The sequence below is a fragment of the Sceloporus occidentalis genome, unplaced genomic scaffold (genome assembly GCF_023333645.1).
Source record: "Sceloporus occidentalis isolate IW3139 unplaced genomic scaffold, rSceOcc1.0.p SCAF_7, whole genome shotgun sequence".
Taxonomy (NCBI): domain Eukaryota; kingdom Metazoa; phylum Chordata; class Lepidosauria; order Squamata; family Phrynosomatidae; genus Sceloporus; species Sceloporus occidentalis.
The window spans coordinates 76727960-76742362 of record NW_028316987.1 but is presented as its reverse complement, the minus strand read 5'-3'; the positions used below and the strand labels follow the sequence as shown (position 1 = coordinate 76742362).

Genomic DNA, 14403 nt, shown 5'->3' with positions numbered 1-14403 from the left:
AAACATCTATGATATTTGGTACCAATAAGTTACTGGTAAAAACTAGTGTTCCTTCTCAAACCCTCCACCATATACAGTGGATCCTTGTTATACGCTGGGGTTTGGTTCCAAGATCCCCCGTGTATAACAAAATCCGTGTATGCTCAAGTCCCATTAAGTATAATGACATAGCAAAATGGTGTCCCTAATAAAAAGTGGAACATCAAGGTAAATTTATACTTTTTTGGAACATTTTCAAACCGTGTACGCTTGAATCCGTGTATAAAAAATCCGTGTATAAGAAGGGCCGACTGTATGGGATATCAAATATATAGCCTATAGAGAGTGTGGGGACGTAGTGGTTTGACTGTTGGACTATGACTCTGGAGGCTAGGGTTCAAATTCCTGGTCGGCCTTGTAATCAGTGGTCGGCCACTGGATGAAATTGGGCAGAAACTTGCCAAGAAAACCCCGTGATAGGGTTTAGGGTTGCCATAAGTTGGAAACGACTTGAAGGGACATCGCACCTTTGAGACTAAGGTCCAAAACACACTGAAGAAATAATCCAGTTTGAGAGCCCTGGCTCAATGCTGAGGAATTCTGGGAAGTGTAGTTTTTTGAGGTGATTTAGATTGTAAGCCCTGAGGGCAGGAAAATGTCTTATTAACTATTATATGTAAGCCGCTCTGAGAGCCTTTCTGGCTGAAGAGCGGGGTATAAATACAGTAAATAAATAAATGAATAAATAACTTGCTCTTTGACTTGTTACTGCCTAGTTGCCACCTGCAGAATTACTGGGGAGCCAGCATTAGAAAAGGCTTAGTAATAACTCCACCATTAATAAATGAGATGTGAGCTGAACAAAGTATACCATATCTGGTTCATAATAGTATGGACAAATTATTTGCATTAGAATGACAGCAGGGGAAGAAAAGCTAAACTTCATCTTTATCATGATCATCATTAGTATCCCTCTTTCCCCAAAAAATTGGGATTCAAAAGGACTCACATTTTAAAACAATACAATTAAAAACATACAAAAAGAAAGCACTACCATATTAAAACAATTCACATTTCAGTAAGATAATAAAATACAATTTAAAATATTTTTAAAAATCATTTAAAACAGTTCAGTTAAAACAATATAGCATTTTTTTTTTAAAAAGCCAGAGTTAAGAGTCTAGGGGCAGTTACTAAGAAGGCCCTCTCTCACTTCCCCACCAATGCAATCCCTGAAATCATAAGTTTTCCCAGACAGTGATTAAAAGTGCATGTTAAATGCAAAGACACGTTTTGGCTGTGAACAGCTATTTTTATGCCACAGCAAAATCTATTTTTGAAACTGATTTCATCTGTCTGCTGTTCAGCATGAGAGAATTGTTGTTCAAGGAAGCAAGTCCTTATATAGATCAGAGTTCAAATTCTCGGTCGGCTATGGAAACTCACTGGATGACTTTGGGCAAACCTCTCTCAGCTTCAGAAAAGCAAAATTAAACCACTTCTGAACAAATTTTGCCAAGAAAATCTTGTGATAGGTTTACCTTAAAGTCACTTTAAATCAGAAACAACTTGAAGGCACACAACAACAAGAAGCTCTTAGTCCCAGAAGTTTAATGATTCTTTAGACTGTGGTCAATATGTTATTTTTTCCATGTAATTTAAAAAGTGCCACAAACTCTACCTCTTCTTGGCCAAACTGCTCCATAGAGTCACAGTATACTTCACTATCTGAATCACTAGTCAAATGTTGAATTCCAGAGACCTCTTCAGTAGCATCTTCCTTGATGTCATTACCTATAGGTACATAAATAACCAGTTAAGTACAAGTTGGCCAGTTTGGGCAAGAAAAAAGCAGTGACTCAAAAATAAAGTATATTTCACATAGCAATATGTTGGAATGTGGTGGCTTAGTGGTTAAGACGCTAATTCTAATGATTGGAAGGTCAGAAGGTTGGCAGTTCAAGGCGCAAGTGCCGCATGATGGGGTGAGCTCCCATCACTAGTCTCAGTTTCTGCCAACCTAGCAGTTTTGAAAGCATGCAAATGCAAGTAAATAAGTACCACTTCAGTGGGAAGGTAACAACGTTTGGTGCGGTCAGTTACGACTAGATATTCATGTCAAGGGACTGCATTTACCTTTAATATTTCATCACAAACTAAAAACTGAGCAAATAATGAGACTATTGTTTTTTTAACTTAGTGGTCTTTTTTAAAATCTAATTAGGTTGGGATTAGCCCTTCACTGTTGAGCATCCATTGACAATGAAGCAATATTATTACATATTTAATATAATTTTTTTCCTATAATTTTGAACAAAAAGGTTAATGGACTGGGTTTAGAAATCTGTGGATTTAGAAATTTAGAAACCACGTAATTTTGGGAGATCTGCTCCATTTTGTACCACAATAGTTATGCTAATTAGCAAAGTTTACTGATTCTACAAGGAAATGAAAGGGTTGTCATGGGGAGGAGGGGTGGAAGAGAGGCCAGGAACAGCCCACTTATGCACACATCTGTCAGGGTCCAAACAATAATGTACAGAAGGACATCAAACAATTGCAGCATTTGTATATCTGGTGTACATACATGCAGATACTTGAGGGAACCCCTTTTTATACATATGCCTGCTTGAAAATTGAGCTCTATTGGAGGGGCTCTCCTCTTTCTCTGACCAGCAGGGGAAATACAGTGTGGGAGAACATGGGAGAGGGCCTTCTCTACAGTGACAGTTGTCTAATGCCCTCCCCTCTGATGCCCAATTGTCGCCAACAGTGGGAGCTTTTGGGCACCAAGTCAAAATCTGACTTTTTATTAATGGGTACCTGGTTTCATTTAGCATGTACATGTCTTATGGTTGTACTATTTTAAATGGTTCTAGCTGGTTTTAAATCAACTGGTTTTAACTGATAAACTATTTAATATATTCTTCATCTTTTTATGGTTTTGTTATTATTTATTGTTTTAAATTGATTTTATTGTAAGCCTCCCTGAGATCTTTGGCTATAGGGTGAGAAGTAATAACTTTTGGTGGTCATGAGGAATACACAAGAAGCACTTGCCCCCCCTCCTCAGAGACACACATATGTTTCATATTCTGATTCCTTACAGCAGAGTTGGGCAAAGTACATCCCTTGGGGACCATGTGGACCCCCAAGGTGTTTTTGTGATCTCTGAACATTGCTTTTTCTGCTCCTCCCCTGCAAAAGCAATTTACAATTTTTCACCACCACCATGCACAACAAATATGAACAAAATATGAACAGGACAAAATATGAAATCCAAGATACACACAGAGTTAGTATCAAGCAATCACAGCTGAATTTTTATATCTCTGAATTTGGCAAAAATTGGGAGCAGTCCTTTAAACTTTCTGAGGCAAATTTAGATAATGAAGAGAGTACCTTGAGGAGAACCAAAATTAGATTTGAGAGGTAATTCCAGACGTTTCTCTTTCTTCTTTATCTCTTCATCCATATTTACACCATTCAGAGCAGATTTAGTTTGTATGCCATTCTGCATATTAACATCAGGCACCTCACAGCAGCCATTGGCAAGAACGCTGTCCAGCTCCTTATCAATTGTGGAATCCTGTTCCACACTCTCACCGTCTGTAAAATCAAAAGATTACAAATTTTACAAGAAAAACGCACTGCAGAATATGCTACTTTTTATCACTGTAGTTTTGATTTTTCCATAAGTATGTTTAATACTTAATTCAGAAATACTACCTTGAAACCCATATTGGGAGAAAGGCAAAATATAAGATACAGTAATAAAATACATATTAAACGCTCTGGATTTTGTATTTCAACTTAAGTTTTTTTCTTTAAAAATATCAACTTTAAATACAAACTGAAATGTTCATATTATATAGGCAAATACATTATTTGAACTATCCCTTGGAAAAGAACCACTGGCAATAATAATGTATACAATTACTAGGAGTTCTCAAAAAGATTAAACTGAAGAATAAGGTTTTGTCTCAGCACAGTGTTACCATCACCACCATTGAGCTCAGTACAGGTGCATTTGTGCATTGTTGAGGTACACAGAATATCTCTCTTTTTTGTTGACAAGATAAGAGGCTTACAAAAACAACCTGGAGTACTTCATCTTTTTATTATCAAGAAAGATGGCTGAAGTCTCATAGCTGATTGCTGCTTGAGCAGTCTACAGGTGCAACTATACTGTAGGAATAATGCCATTTGACACCACTTTACATGATGTAGTTCCATCCTACGAAATCCCGAGATCTGTAGTTTCAATAGGTCTTTAGCTTGCTCTGCCAGAGTGCTAATGCCTCACAAAATTACAAATCCCAGCATTCCGTAGGATGGAACAATGACAGTTAAAGTGGTGTCAACCTACATTATTTCTACAATGTAGATGGATCTCAAATCAGAAAATGGAGAGCTTGAATTATAAAGTAACAGCCAAAAAACAACCACATCTATAAAAGGTAGAGGCAATTCCAAAATCTATACCTTTTCCAATCTCTTGTAATTCTATTATTTCATCTTGATGTGGTTCTTCCTCTGATTCTGCTCCACTGTCACTGCTTTCAGATTTGCCATTTACAGTTGGCATAGATGTTATGGCATTTCCGTGACCTAAGAATAAGTTTTGAGAAAAATAATATTTACTATAGAAATCAAACCTTTAAAATCATTGAGTAGATATTGTATACTAATTCCACATTTTATATTGTTAATACTGTATATTGTATAATACAGAGAGTATGTTTTTTGTTGTGTGCCTTCAATCATTTCCAGTTTATGGTGATCCTAAGGCAAATCTATCATGGGGTTTTCTTGGCAAGATTTGTTCAGAGAGGGTTTGCCTTTGTCTCCGTTTGAGGCTGAGAGAATGTGATTTGTTCAAGATCACCCAGTGGGTTTAGTCCAACACTCTAACCACTGCACTGCTCTGGCTCTCACATAGAGTATATATAATACAAAATATGTATCCCAAATTACACAATATACAAAATATATATACATTCTATGCTGTATAATATAGTATATTATATCTAATATAATATACTGTAATATTATAAAATATAACTAACATTAAAATAATAAAGAAAAATCTTCCTATGTGTTTCTCCTAAACTTAACTTTCTCTGCTGTACCTAAGGACACAGAACATCTGCACAAACAGTTTTCTTACAATGTCTTGAAAGTAGACTATGACTTTTTTCCTTACTAACAGTGAATAGTTGAAAATGGAGAATAGTAGACTTCATGCTGCTAAACTCTCAAGGCAATTACACGTCAATTCTACCCACAAAATCAAAATGCTAAAAACATCAATGAATTTAGTCAATTTAGCTACCAAAAAGAACATATACACATCTCAAAATGCAATGTAATATACTGAAAATCAGGCTTCCAATTAAATCATTCTATAACCAGACAAATAACTATGGACTTATAAGGGCAAACACAGGTGAAACACAATGCTATTTTCTTGGAATTACCTTTATATCAAAGTGTATAACATCTCAAATGTTGATAAGGCTGTTTTTTGATAAGACTCTCTCAGTCTTAGAGGACGGCAATGGCAAACCTCATCTGAACAAATCTTGCCAAGAAAACCCCATGATAGGGACTGCCTTAAGGTCATTATAGGTTGGAAATAACTTGAAGGTGCACAATACACACACATCAGAAAGCACTGGTACCACAGCAAACTACAATTGCAGAATTCCATAGCAATGAACCATGGCAGTTAAAGTGGTGTTAAACTGCATTATTTCTGCAGTGTGGATGCAGCCTAAGAAAACCTAGGTGTGCACTCCTTGGGGTGGTTTTGACTTTAAAATTAATTAATTAATTAAAATGTGCCTATAGCCTTCACACACTAGATGGCAGACTTTATTAACCTTCTCTAACCAGCAAAAAGAAAGCTGCACTTGGACCTGGGATAGGTGCATCCCCAACGTGGTTCTCAACAGCCTCTGTCTACAGGGCTCCTGAATTCTTCAAACTGTTACAGAGAACAAACTTTCTACTGTCTGATAAGAAAGAACAGGGTGAAAAGTGATGGTAGGCTCAATAAATAGTGGAGAAAGAGAAAGACCACCAAGAGTCTGAGTGAGAGAACAGAAACAACCGAGCAAAAGGAGTACACGGGATGCCGCCATTATTGAGCCTCCGGCACCTATTACAGTTAGAGACTGTGCGGTTTGCCGCCCGGTCCCTAACCCTAAAATCGGTGTCAGCACAGTGCTTTTGCACAGTCTGTACCGCGCCATAATTATCTTACAGAAAGTCTACTAGTGTTAGAAACCTGGTCAAATCTCCAGCAAATAAGAAGCCATTCTGATGATGTCATAAGAGGATTTGAAGTATTAAAATAAACAGCAGCACCATTCAGAAGGTAGGGAAATGTGGGGAGTGTTTCTCCAAATAGTTAACATTCAGATAGTAAGCACTAAGTATCACATTAAGCTTCACAGTAAACTTTAATATACTAAATTTGATACTGAAAGGTTATTTTTTGTACACACCCAAAATAGCAGTATGCTAGGGGAGGAGGATGTTTGAAGCTAAGTAAATGAAAATATGTTATTTTAACAGTTTTTCAGTGTTTAAACTGATTTTATGCACATAATAGGATCAAAAATTTTGCTTAGGCCTATACCAAACTTTTTTTCTTAGAATGGCTGTATTTCACAAGTCACAAACTGATTTTATACCTAGCCGCCTAGTCTCAAATGGAGTTGCCTTCTGACGTGGCAGGGGCAAAATAAGACCTGACGTTTGAGAAAAAAACAAGTTCAAAGTCTCAGGCTCATGGAACTAATATGGCAAACAGGATCAATCCAAATGTAATGACAGCCAGACAGCATGGTACAGTGAGGAAGACTTGGGAAGACTAAGGTTCAACCCTCTGTTCAATCGTGGAACCCTAGTGGATGACACTGGGCAAGTAACACTCAGCCTTAGAGGAAGGCAATGGCAAACCTCCTTTAAATAAATCTTGAAAAGAAAACTCCGTTATAGGTTTGCTTAAGGGTCACCATATAACCTGAAGGCACACAACAATGACTAATATGTTGATAGTTTAATTAATTTGTTATAACTGTATCCCTATTTTGAAGGAAAACTTGTAAATAATCTGCTTGATTAAGAAATATATCAACTAGGAGACAGAATGCAAACAGTTCCTTTCTCTGCCATGAAGTTCTGGCACATGGCATTGCTTTGCATGTAAATCTTGTTCTGTCCCTCCACTGCTCTTGAAATTGGAGGCAAAGAAAATTCTCATTATATTTTTGGAACATTTTTTTAAAAAGCACTGCTTCATTGTGCTTGTTGTTGCTGCATGCCTTCAAATTGTTCCTGACTTTTAGCGACCCTGTTGTAGCATTTTCTTGGGAAGATTTGTTCAGAGGAGGTTTGCCATTGCCTTCCCGAGGCTGAGAGCATGTGACTTGCCCCAGGTCACCCAGCGGTTTCATGGCCGAGCTGGGAAACAAACTCTGGTCTCCAGAGTTGAGGTTGAACACTCAAACCACTACACCACACTGACTCGCACTATTGTGAACTGGAAGCAAGTTGCTCAGTGTACTTTCCCAAGAAAAATGCTGCATTTATCAGATAAAGCCCAGAAACTGAAATTCTTTTCCTTCAAGCTCCTCAAACTTCCAAACAAAAGTTAACTAATCCTGCTGTCTGAACCCAGCAAATGGGTCGGGTCAACATGCTTCTTCTAGTGACTTTAAAGCTATATTCTTCTTTTGAATTATTTGTATGCACCTGAAAATTTGTCATCTATTGATAAGAGGGAGTTCATACATAGAGGGGGGGAAATTGCTTTGAAAGTAAATGTAAAGTAAATCCAGTACTCAAATTAAGCTGTGTGGAAAAATATCTACGAAAAGGAAATTTCGTAATCTCCTACCAACCATATAATCAACCACAGATACTTGCTTTTTAGAGGCTAAAGATCATAGTCTAAAACCGAAAACTGGAGGTAGCATGTCATACATCTGGAATAACTTGTTTCAGCTAATAGCCCTTTTAAAAATGTAACATAGTAATTACGTTCTGGCAACGCATGTTAAGAAGCTTTTGCATTTCAACACACTTCTTTGTCTTTCACACTTCTTAGGTTGATTGTCAACACTTACTTAAAATGTTAACTTTGTAAAAAGAATTGTACAGCTTTTATTCAAGGGAAGGGGGGAAACTTTCTGATATTAGCATAATCTAATCTAAATAAAACTGTGCACAAAAGTTCCTTTTCTTGGAACAATCAAAACTCTTTTCTTCTATGGTCTAAAATATGGATCTCCTCCCTAAATGCTACAGGTTCACTGAAACAGAAATTTTCTCCACAACTATTGCTGCAGCTAAGATTGCTGAGGGTTTTATAAAGATTGTTATACAGTATAACTGTCATGGGCACCTAGTGAATTTGTCTTACAACAATAATAAGAACAGAGACCTCTGGGGGCTCATGCCAACAGGTATTTCCTTGTTGCTTTATTTTCTTGCTTTTTTGTTATCTTTCCAGTGAACAGGATAACATAACATTAGCAGTCATTCAAAGACATAACCATTTTAGCCTGGAAAATCAGTATGCAAGGGGAATTTTGTAGCACCTTTCCGTTTGTCTCAAAGGTGTTACAAGTTCCCTTTATATACTGATAAACAGTCATGTAGCTTTTACGATCACAAGACATTCAAATATAAAATGGATGGAACTGCAGAAGAAAGAGTCTACTGTCAAGTGAAAATGAGTCACAGGGATCTGTGATTGAAAATACTTTCTATGCCCTGGGCCATTCTCCAAAGTCCTCTCCTCCATCTAGACCCTCAACTGGTATCCTGCCATCCTTAATATAAAGGGGTGTGCCCCCTCACCATTAATTCTGCAGCACTGCTAATTATTTTTGCAGTACTTTTGTTTTTTGTAGCCAGCACCGAAAGCACCAGCAGAGTTCTCCAGGCAAAAGTGAAACTTGTTTGTTTTTCCCTAGCTCAAAGTACTTAGTAAAAGCAGTAAATAGCCAAAGAACAATCTAATCTCAGCACCCTTTTCATCCTGGCACCTAGTGAAAATGCTTAGTTCTCCCACTTTTAAGATTGTTCCTAGGACTGACAGCAGCATGCCTTCAAGGAACACACTGCAGGGAATTAATTTTGGGCAGGTGAGGATTCAGCCTTCCTCACTTGCATGCTGTTTTTGCTCCTCAATTCTCATATACTAAGACAGGGCTTACTTTTTTCTGTCTCCAATGGCACATGCACCTGGGCCACACACACAGGGGCCACCCCATTTGAGCCTATGAGGCTTGAATATGTGTGAGCCTGCATTTGTGTGGGGGGTCCAGAACGGATCCCTCGTGAAAACAAAGAGCCAACTGTACTTTAGTTGGGACTAATGTTGGATTTGGCCCATTAACTTTTCTGGACTAAATACTTTACACAGAAATTTTACTGAGTGATACTAAGTTTTCATGTATAGATTTAAAAACAACAATACTAGATTTACACAATAAGAACTCAACACTGAGTAATAACTGAAGTGCACCAATAAAAAATATTTTTAAAGATTTCTAAGGAAAACTGGTGTGTGTGTTTTAAAAAGAGCTATTTGTAAACAAAATACCTGATTCAGTAAATCAGTCTCCTGAGATTCCAAATGTTGTCATTAACTTGTTCTAACAGTGGCACATGAATTTTACCCATTGCATAAGAAAAAAGTTTGTTAATAGACAATGTTCAACATACATTCCACATTTTACATGAACTATATACACAAAATTTTAGTATTAATGTTTCCCCTCAGCTGCAGTTTGCTGTAACCATAATAAAGCAAGTTAATATTTAGGTGTTCTGCAGTGGGGGTGTGGAGTTCAGTTTAAAATAGTACTTACACAATAACCTAGGGATATTGTGGTTTGCTTGTCTAGAATGAGCCCTTTAATCGATGTTTGTATACTATGCCATGTAAGAGTAGGCTAATCAATGACCTAGATCTGGAGCTACTGTTACTCTTTGTTACTCAGTGTTAGTATGCAGATCATGGCATGCTCAACTTTAACACACACTATTTTAGTTTTTTTCAGCACTGCTTATATGTACAGCCCTTCCAAAGCACTAGCAAAAAATGTCATCTCATCCTGCTTTTTCAAAAGATGGGACAAAATATCCAAATTAGTTTCTAAGATTTACACCCGGTGAAACAAACATATCCGTCCTTCACAGTTGTTACAGTGCATGTTACAAATAAAAACAGAGCATTCAAAGCTCATTTGCTAATCTGTAATTTGAGTAGTTCACAGTTGCTTTTTTAGAAAGAACTTCAAAATAGATTTCAAAAGTATTTTGTTTCACAACATGACTGCACCCCTGCTCTCTTTTAAAGATCACTCCAAAGTAAGATGAACACTGCAGGTGTAAAAACATGTTGCAACACTTGAACAGATAATTTATTAAATTTATGCCTACTCCGTCTCTCAAAAATGGACTATTAAACAACTAGATCTCACTGCTCCACAGATTTTCATTTTATGGAGATCTGAGATTTAAATTTAATATACAAATTCAGTTTTAATTAAAAAAATTGCAGGATTGTGAAACTCTTTACATCACAGATGTTATTAGATTCAAAAATGGAAATTATAGTTTCCATATTTGGAAATTGAAGCCTTTAACTTCACTATGGAAACTGTAGTTCAGCATTTGAAAGGACAGAGTTTAACACCACTGATGAAGTATAGAAAAGACTCCCATCGTCCATGCAATCCATAATGCATATTCAAAGCATTAAAATAAATTAGTCCTAGAGCAAATAAAACCTGCATGCTCCTCAGAAAGCAAAAGTACTAAATTCAGACTATCATACTTTTGGCATAGCATGTAATGACATGACATAAGGGAAAATGTAATAATGACCTAATCAGGGCAACTGACAACCAGAACTCTTTGGAATCTTCCATTCACATGGTCACTGTAAGCCAAATTTAACCTCATGGCAAACAAGGACAACAACAAAAGTTGGGGAGAAGAGGTTATGATAGTCTTTTAATAATACACATGAAATAACTGAATGTAGCAACCCAGTGCTTTAACAGATTTGCATGAAAATTATAATATGTCACAACAATAAAAGGAGATGCATTTGTGCAAGAGTTTTCCCACTCCTGCCTTTCAGATATTAACATTGCAGCCTTATATGTCTCTACTTAAAAGCCCCATTGAGGTTGATGTGCCTTACTCCCACACAGGTGTGTACTGCTGCCTTGATATGTAATACATCATCCCAGTTTTGAAATTGTGGTTTAATGTAACCTGCATAGTACATAAAATATAAATATGAGTATTATATCCCAACCTGATATTATGTCAGATCCTCTCTTCTTTTTATCCTCTACAATTTCATAAAATGGACCTAAGACGTGTAGTAGTTCTTCAACTTTATCTGTCATTGGCATAGTTTCAAGAATCTATAAGAAAAGAAAATGTTTATGAACAGCACATGTCAGATAATGACAGATTTGAAGAAGAAGAGATCCTGTACATCATTCTCTGGAAACAGAACAAAATGTCCCTAAGTGGAACATCCAATTCAGCACTAAGGAGACATCTGAAGCCCAGGAGAAGCCTTTTATCCAACAGGAAGTGAATTGAAAGTTGACTGTGGGTTATTTCCTACTGGAAAAGGTCACTCTGAGTCCTAAGGTGACCCACAATGACCAAAGCATGGAGAAATTCCCTCACACACACACCCCAGAGGGCATTAGAGGGCAAACATTCAAACTTTTTTTCAGGGGTCCAGTCCTGCAAGGCCAAAACCCCCATCATTGCAAACCCCACTCTAATTTCACAACCTCCCTTCATGGTTAGATATATGTGGCATAATTTCAGAATCAAATTTTTAAAATGTTATGAAACTGCAGTCTTATGTGTGTCTACTAGATAGCACCTTGCTATTACAGTATAAGATTTTCCTAAGATATTAATCTAGTGGTTCCCAAACTTTTTACCTTTCTGATCCCCATTACATCTATATGCAGAGAATGCATCCCCTCAATTAGGTGCAGTTGGCTGGATAGTATATGGAAAAAATATTTTGTTTGTTTAGTGTGCATATTTTCATTTGCACATGCATATATATTAATATTTTAACATTTTTAAAGGAAATAACATTTAAATTAGAAGACTTTTATTTAAGTAAATTCAATATTTAACTCAACAAATGGGCAACTTTTACACATAAAAACATTTGGAAAGAGGAAGAGGCAAGGGAATCAGGGTCTCCAAGTCTCATGCTCCCTTGAGTAACTTTCCTGTGCCTCCTGGGTGTCCCACCCCACCATATGAGAAAGAGAGTTTTAATCAATTTCATTTGCATAAAATGACAGAATGCCACTATCATAAAACTCTTGCTATGTCTTCAAGGAGCTTGGGGTAGCATATCAGGATTCCTTACTGCAATGGTCTATCCAAACTCCACTTATCTAGAAGAGAATCCCTGTAAGTGTAGTAGAATTAATGAGCATAAGCAAAGGTTTATTCATTCCTTAGTTATCATCCAAATTATATCCCATCCTTTCTCATAGGAGCTCAAGACAGCTAACAATTTACTCAAAAACACAGAGTGTAAATTTCATGTGTGTCTACTGAAATAAAATATAATCATGCTATTAAGATCTGATCCTACACATTTTAACAGATGTTGTACTAAATTTTTGGAAGGATTTACTGCCAAATACATCTGTGCAATGTCTGAGGCAAAACTAAATTTCCTAGAGCCCCAAGTTATTCCTTCCATTAGGTGCAGGGATGATCAAGCCATGTCTTAGGGCCTTTTCCTATCATGTCCTTCCCCTATTTACATCTCCACTTCAAAAAGAGTAGACACACAATTCTCAGTCCCACAATTCAGAGAATTCAGAGAATTTAAATAAATCTAGAAGCAAACAGCCCTTGGATACACTCATTCGCCAACTCTCATACTGCTATCTACTATGCTTTAAAAACAAAGGCAGTATTGCCAGATATTCATCTTGCTTAAGTTTAATTTGTGCCAAGAAAGCTGTTTTAAAGAAAGAAAACATTTAGCAAGATATAACACAGTGGCAGCAATAACTTGGAGAGCATCCAACAAATCTACTATATTGATCTTCTACGTAAATGTTACTGGATTAAGTTAGCACAAGTAATAAGTGCACCAGCCAACTGCACCTAATGTGACCTTTTAGTAAATTTTTAAGACATTTACTATTTAAATATAATATTACAATTACTTTCCAGCTCAAAAAGAATAGGCCATGCTTTCTACTACAAATTGCAAAACTCACTCTATCTATTTCTAGAACAGCTCTAATGACTATCCAAAATGTATGGAGCAGAAATTGAGATATAGTAATATAGAAGCCATAGCAAAAGCATACCACATCTACTTCCAAGATACCACTAGTTCAGATATCAAAGTTACATATACAAGCATATCTCAGTTAGCAGTGCCTCTGATAAAGAAACTCCTGCCCCCTCCTTTTGCTCCTTGTCTTCCGCCTAGCTGTTTTTGCTGTTGTTTGCTTGTTTTTAGCAGCATCAGTATTGGGAGGATGGTGAAACAGAGCAAGAGAAACAGACTATCAGTGTTGCATTGTAGCAGTGTGTCTGCAGTAAACAGTGAAAAAAGCTTGAGCTGGTAAAGAATGGGATTCTGTTCTAGCCACTCCTACTGTAGCTCTGTGTAGCCTAAAACAGGCAAGGTGACAGCAGCTGCTGCCACAACTCCTTACTGAGCAACAAGAGAGAGAGAGAAGGGGACAAGATAGCCTCACCAATTCCCCCATTAAGTTTAAAAATACAGAACAAAACAGATCTCTAAGTTTAGCCAACAAAATCATAAGAAGAGGAGGCAAGTGAAAGTCATCCCTGGGTGCATTTTGAAAGAAGGCTTCAAGTGGACTCTAGGTTTAAAATGTCTACTTAAGCAAGGCTCACTATGTATTCTTTAAAGTAAACCTGACTCAGGTGTCCTGCTTCTATGGAATATTTTTCTCATCTAGCTTCTCTGCGGTTGTGTTATTCTCATGTCTGCATTTCAATTACATATGAAGCAAAGAACCTGATGAAGCCATTATTCTTAACATCTATCATCAGACAATACTGGCCAGATTCCAAAAGTTGGTTGAGCACATGAAAAGGTTTGCATCAGTCCAGGAGAACTTCAAGAGTAAAACATCTAAAGCACTAACTACACAACACTTTGGATCTTGACCAGAATTTATATTCGCCACATATATCTTTCTAGAATGGAGTACTGAGGCAGACACTCCATGAACTGCCTAAGAATATGAATTAGCTTTGGAAGAGTATTGCCCCGTTATATTTAAAAGTTTGAACAAAAATTATCGTTGTGTTCAGACAGATTAACAAAATATGATTGAGTTTTAA

General features: G+C 36.9%; 1 protein-coding gene across 2 annotated transcripts in view; it reads right to left on the bottom strand.

Annotated features, from left to right (window-relative positions):
• LOC149309986 (acyl-CoA-binding domain-containing protein 5-like) overlaps positions 1–14403 on the bottom strand; it is a 31848-nt gene that overhangs the window by 5475 nt on the left and 11970 nt on the right. For both annotated transcript variants that reach the window (XM_089533422.1, XM_089533421.1), the window contains exons 5-8: positions 11330–11441; positions 4465–4590; positions 3382–3588; positions 1661–1773 (exon numbers count right to left, since the gene is read on the bottom strand). In XM_089533422.1, the coding sequence (XP_089389548.1) occupies positions 1661–1773; positions 3382–3588; positions 4465–4590; positions 11330–11441 (558 nt within the window). The remainder of the gene's footprint in view (positions 1–1660; positions 1774–3381; positions 3589–4464; positions 4591–11329; positions 11442–14403) is intronic.